The 15549-nt window shown below is 38.9% G+C and overlaps 1 protein-coding gene and 1 long non-coding RNA gene across 5 annotated transcripts in view; one reads left to right on the forward strand and one right to left on the reverse strand.

Annotated features, from left to right (window-relative positions):
* LOC307176766 overlaps nucleotides 1-5738 on the forward strand; it is a 99480-nt gene extending 93742 nt beyond the window's left edge. For both annotated transcript variants that reach the window (XR_013824883.1, XR_013824884.1), the window contains 3 exons: nucleotides 3422-3632; nucleotides 3846-3969; nucleotides 4451-5738. This is a non-coding gene — a long non-coding RNA (uncharacterized lncRNA). The remainder of the gene's footprint in view (nucleotides 1-3421; nucleotides 3633-3845; nucleotides 3970-4450) is intronic.
* The window catches only part of DCLK1 (doublecortin like kinase 1), a 354244-nt gene that overhangs the window by 33141 nt on the left and 305554 nt on the right, over nucleotides 1-15549 (reverse strand). For all 3 annotated transcript variants that reach the window (XR_013824882.1, XM_079903169.1, XM_079903168.1), the window contains exons 12-15: nucleotides 5739-5872; nucleotides 3938-4015; nucleotides 3480-3576; nucleotides 1182-1262 (exon numbers count right to left, since the gene is read on the reverse strand). Coding sequence is in view for 2 of the 3 variants with exons in the window: in XM_079903169.1 (XP_079759295.1) it covers nucleotides 1182-1262; nucleotides 3480-3576; nucleotides 3938-4015; nucleotides 5739-5872 (390 nt within the window). In the remaining variant the exon portion in view is untranslated. The remainder of the gene's footprint in view (nucleotides 1-1181; nucleotides 1263-3479; nucleotides 3577-3937; nucleotides 4016-5738; nucleotides 5873-15549) is intronic.

Below are 15549 nucleotides of genomic sequence, written 5' to 3' on the forward strand. Positions count from 1 at the left end.
CTCCTGTCATATGTGTGTGTGTGTGTATATATAAATATATAAAACCTCCAAGTGGGGTGGGAGGAACCAGGTTCAGGCATGTAAAGTGCTGGGCATCAAGTGGCAGAACATGAACAAGATCCCAAGCTCTTGTCACCTCAGATGCAGTCTGTCTCAACACTGTGCTTTTAATCACACTTCATCCTCAGTCATTAGTTATCTTGGGAAAATACACTTGACTTATCACCGAAGTGATAATTCAGAGAAGTGGAACATTTTGTTGCCTTCATCTTACAGCCAGATCCCTCGAAGCAGCTGGCAAAATTCATACCAATGAGCTAACGATTTTATACCTGTCCCATGTCTGTACCTATATCCAAATCTATGTCTGTCTTCTATTCTGGTAGGAAGAACCATTAGACCCAGGTATGGAACTTCCACACATGCCAGCAGGGGTTCCAACAGCCCCTGGGTTATCAGTTAATGTATGTGAGGTACTTAAATGGTCCTGGGCAGACACTATAAGCTAAGCACTCTAAATATTTATTATTATTGTTATTCAAAACAAATCTTTTCAATCAGTTATAGAGAGAGAGAGTCAAAAACTAATGACTCTGCTCTGGAGAATCCTTTCATAGCTAAAGAAGTTTCGTCAGACCTTGTACTCAGATAGCAGCAGCAGCATCTGGGAGCTTTTAGAAACTCAGAGCCTCACATCTACTACATTACAATCTGCACTTTAATAAGCCTCCCCCCACCCCCCCCACCACATGACTTGTGAGCACAGGCAAGTTTGAGAAGTGCTGCACTGGAGAACTCCAACACTGATGTGGGGACCCTTGGGTCACTGGTATATTTGGTAGAAATGATGCAAAAGCAGCACTGACTCAGAAAATCTGCTCTGTATTATTGATGGATGCAGCCCTAATCTGGACCATAGGATGCAGTTCCCCGGTAGAAGGCAGTCCCGTCTGAATCAAATGAAATGCTCTGTGCAAGGGACCGTGAGAACACATGTCAGCACAGATACATCAGAGGCCCTTGTGGAACAAGGCTGAGATCCTGTAACTGTTCTGGCATGTTTGAGAGAGAGGAACAGACACAAACACAACACTTTAAAAAGGAGGCAACATCATTAGGAAAGCTGCAATTTGAGAAAGGAATGTTCGGAGTAAATACAGGGAAGGGAGGAAGTTACTTACATTAACCCAGGGATGTTCGAGGACCTGCACGGCTGAAAATCGCTGATCTACATCCACCAACAGCATCATGGTAATGAGCTCCTGTGAAAGGAAACATTCAATGCCATTTGTGTCTAACACTGAAGGTAAAAATCCGGGCGTTTTCAAGAGCAGAGGTTCTCTTTTCGTTTGGAAAACATCTGTAAAAGCTCTAAACCTTGAATATATCGACTCAACTTACCTATAGCTACCTAACACCGTTTAAAGGAAAGGCGAATTTTTGGAATTATAAATATATAGCTTGTAGTTGAGAGAGAAAAAAATAAATATTAAAATCAATTTCATAAAAATATTTTTAGTATAAAGGAAATAAAGTATTTTGCACTTTAAAGACAGATTCCAAATTATTTAATATAGAAATCACATTTTAAAAACACTTTAAAATTTCACTTTGGCAGCTGAAGGGAAAAATGGATTTTTTTCCTCCTAACTGCAAGAGGGCATATTTTGGTTTGAAAGAAAGGAATGAGGAAAGACATACGGAATTGCCAACAGCTAGTTGGTAAAATAGAAACTATTCTTTAGTAGCCGAAGAATTCAGAGGAAATCTGTTGAAAATGATTCAAAAATTTCCAGATCAATCAATAAAAGTAAAATAGAACCATCATGAAGCAAATGATTAAATGGCTCTGAAATTTATTTGCACCAGAAAAGCACGGCTTTGGCTTTAATGATGAGTCTGTCAGACATCTGTCTACTTTGGATTAGAAGTTCCCGTGTAACAAAATGGTTAGGTGCGTGTTACCTGGTCCCTCCTAAGCATAGGCTCTGAGTACCGCTCCGTGACAGGGACGATTTATTTCCAATGATGTAGAGATTCTACCTTCACTTTCTAACTTGGGCCAGGATTCAATTAAAGCAACTACTATCTACGTGTGATGCTGTCTGCAGGCACCATGGGGGTGCAGGAGATAGTCCTATCGCTCAGTGACTTTGAGCCCTTGAGTTATGAAGTGACAGCACTGAGACTTGGGACAGGTTCCTGAACTGTCTGCTCACAGGTGAAAACACCTCCAGCCCCACCTCTGTGGCTATATCATCCCATCTCCTTTTACTTTTGTGGCTTTTCTTTGACACTTCTCCCAATTCCCCACATTTTCCTATGGCTAGAGGTAGATTCCTGGACAGTTGAAGAAAATGAGAGATTTGGGCCCAATATGCATCATTTTCCATGGCAAGTGGCCAGGCCTAAGGAGTCAGATTTTAAATTGAACTCATACTCAGGACACAGCAAAAGGAAAGGCATGTATATTGAATAATCAAAAGATAATTAGTTCTCAACATCAGTTTTCCAAAAATTTAAGTCAATGCTTGGAGACATAATTTTAAGGGATCAATTTAAAAGTTTTCATTTTTGATTTCAGGGTCTACTAATGTCTCTGTGCGAGATTTTTACAGTTTTCTTAGAGATTGATCTTTTAGTTTAATGGGACAAAAACCATACGCTTTGTTCCCCTGTGCCTCTAAATCCTGGCTGTCTTTCAAGGTCCAAGTTACATCATAGCTTCCCCATGATGTCTTTCTTGATCATCTTAACCCATGTTGTGCTTTCTCCACTTTAATTGATTAACTGTTTAATTCACTCATTCATTTATTCATTCATTCGTGCAATATATGTTGAGCATCAGTTAGTTGCTGGTCACTATCTAGGCACTGATGATACAGAAATGAATACAATAGACAAAAATCCTTGTCTTGATAGAAATTATACCCTAGTGAGGAGAGTTAGAAAATAAACTACATAAATACAATATATCCACCTATCTATATCCATCTAGATAAGCAGACAGATACAGAGAGGTAGTTAGATGGTATACCAGATGGACACAAAGTGTAAGTGTTACAGAGAAAGATAAAGCAAAGGACGATAAGGTCAGCCAGGTAGGGGTTAAGAGCTGCAACTGGAAAAGCTTCACTGAGAAGATGACATTAAGTCAAGATCCGAGAGAGGTGAAGCAATAAGCTATACAGAAGTCTGAGCTGGGCTCAAGCCAGGTGTGGGCGGGGCATAACTAGAGGCTACAGCAATACAGCTGGAATGGCCACAGGGAGGGATGAGCCAGGGAAGCAGAAGCAGTCGATGAGTTGGGACGGCTACGGACAGATGACTCTTTGAATGTGAGCTCTTGGGAAAGTTAGTAATTATGACTAAAATGCATACAGAAATCATATTTACGATATCATTTGTTTCTTTGATTCAGAATCAATAATTCCATTGAGACGCACGCTATAAGGAAGAGGAAAGCACTGGAAACCTACCTTTGCAGAATCAGAAACGTTATCCCAGTATGGAGAAGGGAAGTCCACTTGCCCCATCAAAATCTGATCAAAAAGCACCTCCTGGTCATCACCGCTTCTGTTTAGATGAAGGACAACAACGAGGAATAAACAGCAGGAAAATGCCAACTCAGGGTGTATCTTTTCATTCTTATGCATTGAAGCCCTTCCTTTCCCCACAAATGTGTAAAATGTGTGTTTTTAAGCAATTCAAAATGTCAGTATGGAACTGTTTTGGCAAATTAAGAAAGAATGAGTTTTTAAATTATATGAGGAAGATTTATGGAAGGCATGTAAATCAGCGTGCACAACATGGAAAAAATAACAAGTTCTTATGCTCTTTTCCAGCTGTAGGCTCCTTTGTGCGGGGAGGCCGAATGGATCATTCAGAGAAGGGAGAAATGCTTTGTTGGTGCTGAATAAAAGATCGCTGCCCATACCCACGGAATGGAGGGAAACCACAGAGCAGGATGTAAGTGATTACACCAGCTGCCCAGATGTCCACCTTGAGGCCATATCTGAAAAAGTAAGTGATGTCAGAGTTAGCAAAGTCAGGCCAGGACAAATTACAGGGCACGGTAAAATAAACGACTCTTCTATCATAAACCAAAACCCAAACCAAACAGAATTTTAAAAACCCACAACAAACACTAAACTACAACCCACTGGCTTAACAGAATTCAAGAAAAGAATAATAATAAAAAGAAAAGACTATCTAAGGCACATGACTAAAAATAAAAATGCCTACTTCATATCTAAATATCAGTAAGTGAAGGCTTTCAGCAAAAATGTTTATTATAGTCATATCAGTTTTCAGATAGAGATGGACCCCTGAGACTATTTCACTCCTGAATTTTAGAAATAATAATTACACAGATGACATTTTCCAATTTATAAAGCACTGACATACATTATCTGATTCTGTTTTCCCAACAACTCTGTAATTTGTACAGGATGAATATTACTGCCTGTTTTAAAGAACAGAAACCCGAGGTTCAGAGGGTAAATAATTTTGCTCAAGATCTCACAATTAGTGGCACAGCTGAGTTCCAGCCAAGGTTTTCAAGAGCTGAACCAAATCCTCCTTCGACCCCACACCACCCCTTCGCAGCAGGCCATCAGAGCACCCAACAGAGATAACGGCATTGCCTCGAGGGAGGTCAGGCATGGCTACAGATTGTGGGCTCGCAACTGACTCAAATTTGATGAATAAAAAAGTGCTCATGACCTCACACCTCACTCTGGGGATTTCTCCTCTCATCTGTTCTGTATTTCTGCCTTTCTGGTCTATGGTACAAGCAGAAAAACTATCTCCACCTGTCACAGTGGAAGATACTACCTAGATTGTGAGGTTTGGGTTGGTGCCACTAATGGGAAGAAATAGTCAGGCTGTCCTTGCTGTGGCCCAACCTTCTGTTTAAGGACAGTGCTTCAGAACCCTGCTGCTGATCCTTGGCAAGAAATGGGGCTCTTCACTGAAAGAGCCTTTTACTCACCTAGACCTGAGTTCAAATGCTGACTCAGCTACTATCTAGTCATGAGCTTCTAAGTCAATCATCAGAGACTGAGTTTATTCAGATGCAAAATGGGAATCATATCATCTACTGGAAGAGTAAGAATTAAGTAAAGGAGCCTGGCATATAGTAGTAGGTCCTTAGTTAAGCATTAGGCCACCCCACAATCTCCCCCCATTCTAGAGATTTTCATTCATCTGTGTCCGCTGCACTCAGAAACCAGCCAGTTCCCAGGGGCCCTCAGATGTCTGAGGGTATCTGCACTCCACAGATAATCAGTGGGCTGCCAAGAGGACCAAAATGGGACCAGAACTGGAGAACTGGAGAATAAGGACAGCTGAGAGAAGTAACCACAGTAGACTGGACTCACTGCACACAGCGATGTCTGTTTCTTTTTGCTCCAATAGCTAGTTAATTACCATCATAGTTAATTACTATGTTTCTCTGTTAGTCCAAACATTTTTTACTAAGGGGTTAATAACTGCCATTCTACCTTTAACAAAGGCCAAAAGGAAGCCTTAAACAAGATGGTAGTAACTGGCAACTTGATGGGAAAAACAGAGAAAATGGCTCCCACTTTCAAGTCAAAAAAAAAAAAAAAAAGTGAAAAATATATGATAACTAGTTCTGTCTGGATGGGACAGAACACTCCTATTTCTTCTATCCTTGAAGCCAACTAGCTATTTTGCAAGCACAGTACTGCAGTAAATGCACAAGAAGTGTTTACCCGGTCTCTGCAATGATTTCAGGGGCCACATATGTCGGGGTGCCACACACGGTGTACAGGGGGCCGTCTACAATGGTGGCCAGTCCAAAGTCGCCCAGCTTCAGCGATTTGCTGCCGTCTTGGTGTTCGTACACCTAAAGTAAAAGTGAAATTGCCTTAAAACCAAGAGCTCAAAAGTTCTTTCCTAAAGAAATGAAGGGCACTGTGGTTTAAATTTAATATATGTTGATCTAAAACAAATAGACTGCCAGATGTTTCTCTAGCAGAGATGGGTTTATTTGGGATCAGCACAGGATTGCAATTCGGGGTCTGCACCCATGGCAAGTCATGTCCAAGTCCCCACACGGCAAGGGAGGGAGATGCATTTACAAAGAGGTAAAGGCAGTTGGGAGGCTTGTAGAAAACAAGGAGTCCATGACTTTTCATGGGTTGAGTCCTTGCCAGGAAAAAAAGAGGAGTCTTTCTTCTTCCTGTTGGGCTCTGCTATGATCACAGGGAGTGAGAACGCCGCTTCTGGTCTCCTGACTCTATTTAATTGAGGTTTTGGTATATTAATATTTTACCTGTATTTATTATAAAATAAAAAAATCAGGCAATTATGCAAGGATATACATACAAGAACATCTGTATATTACTGCAGAATTGAAAACATGGTGAAGAACCCGCAAATGGAAATTTGTTAAATAAATTACGGTATGTTCATACAATGGGAGGCTACATGACCATTACAATGGTGATGTGGGTTTACATTTATTGAAAGGAATCAAGTTTGGGAAGTGAGGACAGACTTCAGACTGGTGTTTATAAAATGTCTATTAAAGAAACAAATATGTACAAAGAAAAATGTCTGGAAGAGCATCATATTGGTGTGTCTGTCTCTGGGTAGTAAGGTTATAGGAGATTTTTCTTCCTTTTGCTTATCTGTGTTCGATGTTTGCTACAATTCAAATTGATTTGCAGAATACAATGAAATACAGCAAGTTTCTGGTGTAAAATCTCCAATTTATGAAAATAATTACCTCTTCATTTTAATATATCAGAAGCTTTAAAAATGCAACTCTTCAGTAAATTGAACAAAAAATCCACACGTCTATTAAAATACCTTATTTTCAGTGCCCCACTTTTCCAACAAGATCTATTTACATTTTTTATTAATAATTGAAAGGGATATTAACATTTCATTTCACCTGTGGCAATTTGGGAAGATTTATCCGGTGCAGAGTCAGCATTCTGTCCAGGTTTCCTTATTAAGGCAGTAAAAATCTCTAGTCTCTCACCCAACAAATCAAGAGGAGGATGCATGTGACCATAGGCAAGTACCTAAGCTGCTTTAATTCTAGCCCACGATCAAACCCAATGGATCTGTTCTAAAAAGTATGCCAAACAACGTCTATTATTTCCAAGAAAAGATCAAAGGGCATTCAGAATTCTAATTCAGAGCCCTCCACTGGAATCAAGAGATACAGAAAAGAGAGCCACAGTAAAAGGCAGTTGCCAGGAGACGCCTCAAGGAAATGGCGAAGTTTTCCACGTACATCAAAATAATTCATCCAGCCAGTCGAGGCCTGCATTTTCTCCTGTTATCGCTCTATGATCATTTGTACTTGCTACAGCAGTTGGAACCTCACGCACAGCAAGGCACATCTCCACACATTAGGAACACCGCTACCGTTCACACACCACGTCTGCCTTCCTTTGGAAAAAGCAGATTTCACTTTTCAGTTCTCTGCCGCCTCAAGTGCAGACGTTTGGCCAGCTAAGCTGCAGTATCAGCAATGATCATTTGGATCTAACTGTTTTGGCAGAAAAAAGGCAGTCAGATCCTCCTCTCTGGAGAGACTGTGTCATTTCTGGGCAGAAAATATTTGTTTACATTTTCTCCACGTTCAGAACATGGAGTCCTCTCCCTGAGGGCTCAACCACGATCAAGTCTGGGCTGCCCTCAGGCAGGTATCCAGAGGCCTTCAGGGCCATCTGCACCTGGGTTGTCAGGGCAAGGACAGCTGTATGTCCCCCACAGATGTGGCTTTGCCCAGTTGTCTTCTGAGATGGACACTGTCCTCCCTAGTTTAATGAAGCAGCCAACCAGCCCTGGTCAGCATAAACAAGTTTGAATCATGGACTTTGAGGCCTCAGAGCTACAAAACACAATATCCTCCCCAGTCTAAATGCTCTCAGGCAAAAGAAATCCCTAAACTGTAGTCTTAGCATGTCAGCCATTCAGGTCATTCAAAAGACATGCGAATGTTTTTCATGAAAAGAAATCTGAGCTGGAAATACCTAGCAGATCATCTAGTTTATTTCCCAGACAGAGCAGAATTGTTTACTTCCCTAATTCCATTTTGTTACCAATAACCTTTCTAAAATGTAGAATAACCTCTCGCTTTGATGTTCTGTTAGGTCCAAACGTTCATGGTGCGTGTTTTGTGAGGTGGTGCAGATTTCAAACCACACAGCTCCATTTATACAGGGATTCTGTGGCTTTTTTTCTAAACATACTATCCATAATCACCCAACTCTATTCCAAAGTTGGACAAAAGCAGATATTGGCAGATGCAGTCATAAGTCACATTTTAGTTCAGAATATGACCACGTAATTCTCCTCCATGTACCAAAGGCTTTCTTTTTAAGCATCTACATTTTAATAGGAATTCCATCGTACATATAGCCATATGCCAGTTATATTTAATATAGCTGAGCAATAAAGTTCAAAGTTTCAATAACTAAGAAAAAAAGCACTAAAAACTTACCTAAAGTAAAGAAAATGAAGATTATTTAACAGTAATAATTCTCTTAAAATAAACCAGCATCATTTAAATGAAATATGTAGAATCTATCATTTTAATGTTCTTTTCATCTCTCTTTACTCACTTCTACATATCCCCTTTTTTTTTTTTTTGCTTTGAAAACCATATAGTAGAATTTTCATGAACATATAAAGAGGTTAAAGTGATGCTTATGAGAGACAGTAAGAGCTAAGAGACAAAGGTCTAATCCACATAATTGAAAACATTTCTAGACCCAAGTACATTTGTAATGCTTCAGCAAAATGTTTTTGCAGGTGAATAAATGCCCAGGCCTCTCATTTGGAATTCTGTTTAACTTACTTACCGTCAGGCAGGGCAGGAAACAAGGTTGCTTTGGGTTTTTCTCTGTCAACACTTGGGGAGAAGGATACAGAAGAATATATTGTAGTGTTTCCTCTCCTCCCCTGGGAGAGCGCCTTTCCTAAGTGCTGCAATGGGCCCACCTCACAACTGGACTCCCCAGAGCGCCTGCTGCCGCCTGAAGTGTACTCACTCTTATTTCTTACCAAGCCATTTACAGAGGGGCAGGATTGAGGCCATTTAAAAATGTAATTAAAACTTCGTTAAAAATCACAGATTGCTGAATACATGTGTTTCAAACGTGCACGTGCACGCACACACACATCCTCACAAAACCATCTCCAGAAAGTATTTTCCCAAATGGCAGCTATAAATTCACTTTGAACTAAGTTTTTAATTAAACGTTAGGAGTCGGAAAAGCTTCTAACACATTCGCAACCAAAACACAGAGTCCTTGGCTTCTCCCACTCTCTGAATCGACTTCCTTAGCTTGTCTCCTCACCCTGACCTTCTTTCAGAAAGAACCTTAACAGGCTGCAAGTATAAGCTTGGACAGGCTGACCCAGCAAGTGGGGTTCTGGTGTAAGAAGAAATTTTTTGCTGTGACTGTATTTTAAAGCCGCCATAACATATGCGCCACACGTGAGGTGGGGTACGTTAATTGCCAGTCAAAGAGTATTCACAACATGAGATATAATTTTATGTTCATCCCACGCCCTTTAAATACTATAGATGCTCCCCCCACGTTTTAAACAACGAGGGCTATTAAAGAGACGGGGATTAGTGCAAATTACCCAGTATGTACTGCTTTCACTGTTTTAACTAAGCAATAAAACTGTGTAATTGTACAACACTAATTGAATGCAGCTACACATAATTGTGGGCTACCATATGTATCCTATTACCATAAAGACTGTCAGTATTTTGTAAGCTCCTCTTGTGATCACTGCAGATGGCGACAGTCAGAAAAGTTGTTCTCTAGGGTTTATTATATGGCTATAAAGACATCCCATGATTTGACAGACTAAATGTGTTAAATGGCAACAATTATGAAAAAGGTTCCAATTAAAAGCTGAAGGCATGTCCTACCAAGAATAGATCTAGTGAAAGGTCAGGTACGTAGGTTTTTGGCATACTGGTATTTTACACAGGAATTTTCTTTTTTAAAGAAGAGTTTTATTTTTGTTTCTTTTTCGTTTATTTGGGGTTTCGCAGTGGCTGTAACTTGCTGAACAGTAGATGTTTGGGCGTATGCCTGATTTCCCTTGGATCAGAAACTGAGACCATCTGAAAAAGTTATTTGAAAAAATAAAAGATTTAATATAGTCATAAAATGCAGCCGGTGGCCATAAAATAATGTGAAAATTCACAGATAACGTGAACCCAGTCAAATGGTTTCTGAGATTCCCATAGTAGAGAACTAAGAGCTGACTAATATAACAGATGTGTTGGAACGAACACAATTCTCAATGATAGTATGAATTCAAGGAAAACCTCGTTGAAATGCTGGCTAATGAATCGTCAGTAACCACTGAAATAGTTTTCACAGAGGAGCTCAGGAGGTACTAAAAATTATTTCACCAAATAGAATTTAACAAAACTGGCATGAAATTGACAAAGCCATGAAAAAAAAGTGAATTTAGTTTTTAACAAATATGGTATCTTTTTAAAAAAGACATTGATTTTCTTCTAGCCAAGGTATTTGGCCTTTATGATGTTTCCTAAAACCAGTGGATTAAATTTAACCTTTAATCTTTAAGAAGTGAAGTGTAACAACATTTATGCAGGGAATTATTTTGCAAAATGCACTTTATAGTCTCCATACTTTGAATTAAACTTCCTGGAAAAAAAATTAACTCTTAAAAGAACCAAATTCAAAAAAAAAAAAACAAATTCATTTTATACCCACATGTAAAACCTTTATGAAACAAAAAATTAAATGAAATAATAAAAGTTGTACAGAAGTCAGAAGCGGGGCAACATTAGAAGAAAAAATAAAATAGCTTTTCAAAGTGTTACCCTAGAGATATCTGGGAAGATGGAGAAGTGAATAGAAACTCCAGGAAACCTGATTCTCATCCCTCCTTTAAAACAGTCTTGAAACTATCTAGAAAGGAGTTCTATGCAGCTGCAGTGAGATGCACAAAACATGCACATTCTGGATTCTGTAGTAATTGCACATCCCAGGATTTTGTTAAAATTGTGGGAACTCAATGTCACTGCAATTCTTAAAAACTGTTACATTTTTGTCACACAAGGAATATCCAATATGTCATTGTAGGAAAATTAGAAAAGACAGATAATTACAGAAAGAAAGGAATTAAACTCACCCATAATCTTGACACCTAAAAATAGCCACTGTTAACCTTTGGGGTATAAACTTCCAAGAGCTTTCTTTTTCTCCCTTTCCTGTTTGTCTCTTTTCACTGGACAATATATCCTGAATGTTTGCCCAAGTGAATAAGCATATATTTACATCATGATTTTCAGTTGCTGCTGGATACTCCACTGTATAGATGCACCATAATAATAATAATCCCCCAAACTACCACCACTGCTGTCTATTGAGCCCCTGCCAGGCCTCCTGTTTAGGACTTCATGCTCAATATCCCATTTGATCTTCACAAAAATACCATTAAGTAATATTACTGCTATTTTGCAGATTAAAAAATTGAGGATCAGAGATGTTACGTAACTTGACAAATGTTACACAGCTAATAAGTGGCAGAGCCAGAACTTAAGCTCGGGCATGTCCAAGTCCATTATTCTAACCAGGATGTGCGCCTGCCTCCATATCATGTCATTATTTAAAAAATCAGTGCCCTGACGTAAGTTGTTTCTATATATATATATATTTTTTCTTTCCATACCAAAACACACTGAGATGACCATCCCTATGTATGTATACGTATCTGACACTTTTTCTTTAGGTTACATTTTTAGAAGTAGAATTACTTGGTCACGGGGTGCACATTATTTAAAGCTTTAGTTACATATTATCAAACTACCTTTCAGAAAGGTTCCATCAAGTTAATCTTGCACTGATTCATATGAGATGATTGGTATCCTCATAAATTTGCCAACCCAGTATATCATTATTATTAATCTTTGCTAGTCCAGTAAGGCCACGTCATTTTAAAATGAAGTGAATGAACACACCATGGTAAAGCAATTATACTCCAATAAAGATGTTTAAAAAAAAAAATGAAGTGAGTGATACTACTCAAGTCCTAAATGACAGAAGAAATGGCTAGCAGAGCAGACAGATGCTGATCTATCCTGGGGACACACTACACTTTTACTTCCTGTCTTCTTCCCCCGATGGAATCACAGATCCTTGGAGAAGAGCCCTCAGCGAATGCTTAGTACAGTAACTGGCATATTATTCTATTAAATCATGTTTGGGGAAAGTCTTCTTTTTCTTCTATTTTCCCTCAACTTTTAACCAAATTCAGAGAGAAGGAATTCTTTTTCTAAACACCTATGAAAAACGATCATTCTGTTTCTGTTTGGACAGTTTCAATGACTACAAGTGACCTGTAATAAAAGCCATTGACTTTTCAAACAGGTGTCATTGTTAGAAAGTTTTTCCTTATGTCAACCTCAAATCTGTCATTAATGTCTTCTCTTGAGTTTACTGCTCACATACACAGCACAAAAACGTTCTCCCATCTTACATCTGGCAACCTTTGATGAGAGCCACTCCGTTCCACTTTCACCATCCCTTCTCTGGGCTGAACCCAGGCCCCTGGCTGTGATGTGTTCGGGTCCCTCCCACCTGGTGTCACGTGGTATAAGCAGGGGAGGGACTCTCTTGATGGCGACACTCTTTCAGTGAAAGGAGTCTAAGGGCACGTTGGTATTTGTGGCAGTCATGTTACACTAAGACTCACAGTGAACTTATGGTCAGTGAATAGCCTTTAAACGGGGCCAAATTTTCCCATCACTGTTTTTCTGCAATGGTCCTTAAAACAACTATACCAAAACCAACTTAGTCTATAGAGATTTATGTTGATCTCTTGTTAAATTTCATCTTACTGATTTGGGGCCTTTATGGAGCCAAAGATAGTTTTGGATCTCAAGTCTGTCATTTGATATATAGAATACATCTTCATCTGGGCCCACTGGCATGCTGATTAGGGCGGGGCTGGTGACAGACTCCTGTGAGACCTGCAGCTCCCTCCTCAGGGTGGTCCCCAATCCGTTCATCAACACTCTGGTGGCTCAAGTTCCTCATGCAGTGGACTGACTACAAATCTACTCAAATGTGCTTCTGTTTACAACCTCCAGCGCTCCGTCTGTGGCACTGGCCTTATCTCCCAGTGTAGTTAGTGATCCTATCAGAAAATGGGTTTATCTGGGGATTAAGGGTCCTGGGATTAAGGCAGAAGGAAATCCATTATCTGGTGAGCTCCGTGTTGGCTTGAAGTGGAAACTAAGAAGAGCTGGAGCACAACCTATGGTCATCGCTTGGGGGAAAACAAGATAATTTATTACTAGATTCGACCCATTTCATGAAAATGAGGGTCATTAGCTGCACATGCCATTTTGATGGGCAGCGAGGAACAGGCACAAACACCTCGACAGAGAGTCGCTAAAAGGAAATTTCTGACCAAGAGAAGCAGTAACCCTGAGAAACTGCTTTCTCCCAGACAGTATTAAGGAGTTTAGAAGCAAAACGTTTCTTGAACAGAAATTTTTATATCTCAAGAAAATTACTGTGTTTATTTCTGGAATCTAATAAAAACTAGTGATGTCAGTTATTTGTTGCCATAAAGACTTTAATTTTCCTAAGAAGGAGGTATCTGCATATACATTTTAAAAAGACCCTCCCAGCTCCCTGCAAAAAAAACAGGCTGCTACTGATGATTTTTGCTGCCAAGGGTACAAGCTTGCCATCTAGTGGTGACTCATGTAAACTGAAAGCAGTTGATCTCAGACAATTTATGGGTTGTTGGGTTTTTTTTTAAAGCAAAAGGTTCCTTTTTGTCATAAACTATCATGGCACTCGCACCCACCCACCCACCCACAAAATGGTTCCATGCATAAGTGCAGCTGGGGAAGCACTGTAATCTCTCCCCCTACTCAGAGAGTTTTAGTCTGTGGCCTACGTAAGTCAACGTAATACATGAATTGAGAAATGACTAGGGCTTGTCACGGTGGGTCTGTCCTCTATTATGTGAAGTATCACCATTCACTCACTCTCTTATCTAATCCACCCTCTCATTCACCTGTCACTCATCCATACGATCACCTGACGATTAAAGCAGAAAGAATCACGTAAAATCACTGGCATGATTAACTCATTTAAGAAAAAAACCCTTAGTCACAATGCAATAATAAAAGTATAAGAGCTATTCGTATTGGGTCAGTTCCCAGTTTTTGCCTAAAATGTAGCTGGAAACATCACTGTAAGTCAAATTTTCTCATTAAAATGCTTTGACTTGATCAAATACTCAGACTTGAATAAATCATCCATAGGATTAATATAGATCCTTAAGGCCAAGCTACGATATTTGTATATTGTTCTCTAATAATTAAAAATAAAAAATTCTAAAAGTTCTGCATATGCAATGATGCTATATAAAATGAAATCTATAGCTGAAATGTCTACATTTATAAATAATTCTTTGCTACTTATAATAAACATTAAACACTTAATTAGCAAAAATTTATCAGCAGTCTAACAATTTAGGGGTTTTTTGAGGTCTCTTAATAAAACAGTAATGCAAAGTGTGCAGTAAGGCCTTTTTTATTTCTTTCAGTTTCCCGGTAGTTAGAAAATGGATTGAAACTCTCTGCATTAAATTTATTATAGCATTTTTCCAAAAATAGTCTCTAGCTCTACATTCTGCCACAAGATGGCAAATCCATGCCTGGGAAGATAGTAACATTTTAAAAGCAATGTCAAAAAAGATGAAAAATGATTGTTACAACGTAACATTGTACTGTTAAACAGTTTTATTTTTAGGGATAATTTAATTTTCATTACAAATAAAAGGGGAATAAAAAAGAAGGGAACTAATAGTCCCATGGTATCTCTTTATCTTCATACAGTCCCCTTAAAGGAGGCTCAAAGAAGTTAAGTATCTTGTTCAAGGTCAGAAGACTAGACAATGGAAGAGGGAAGCCCTTGGTTTTGAACTTTTGTCCATCTGACTATAAATCCTGAGTATGTGATTTTGTGCTTCCCATGACAATTCTCTCTTATTTCCACATAAAGGTCAACAGAATATGACGTTAATAGAAGTCTCAAGTGCAATTAGTGATGTCATTCTAATTTTGTTAAAATTATTCTATTCTTCTACCTATTTTATCCTATAGTAGATTTATCCCTGCAAACATCACCAATCCTTACCCCTCTCCTATAGAAAGAAATTACTATCCTGGAGAAGCAGAATTACTTTAGTTTTTCATATATATATTTTAAACCTGCATTATGAATGACTGTAATGGTGTGTGCGTTTGTTTTTGTCTATATATGTGTACACATATATATATATATGTGCATATATACATTTTTCACATTCTTAAATTAGAAAAGAAAGGAAAAAGGGAGAGAACTTTTTTTCTTTTTGGGTAATTTAAACTAAAATATGTTCAAATGAGCACAGTACTTAAAAAGTGTCCTGCAAATTGTCATTTTAGTAAAAGCACACTGCTGTGTAACCATTTATGGCATTTCTAGAAACAGCGCTCTGGTG

The sequence above is a fragment of the Stenella coeruleoalba genome (genome assembly GCF_951394435.1).
Source record: "Stenella coeruleoalba genome assembly, chromosome: 18".
Taxonomy (NCBI): Eukaryota; Metazoa; Chordata; class Mammalia; order Artiodactyla; family Delphinidae; genus Stenella; species Stenella coeruleoalba.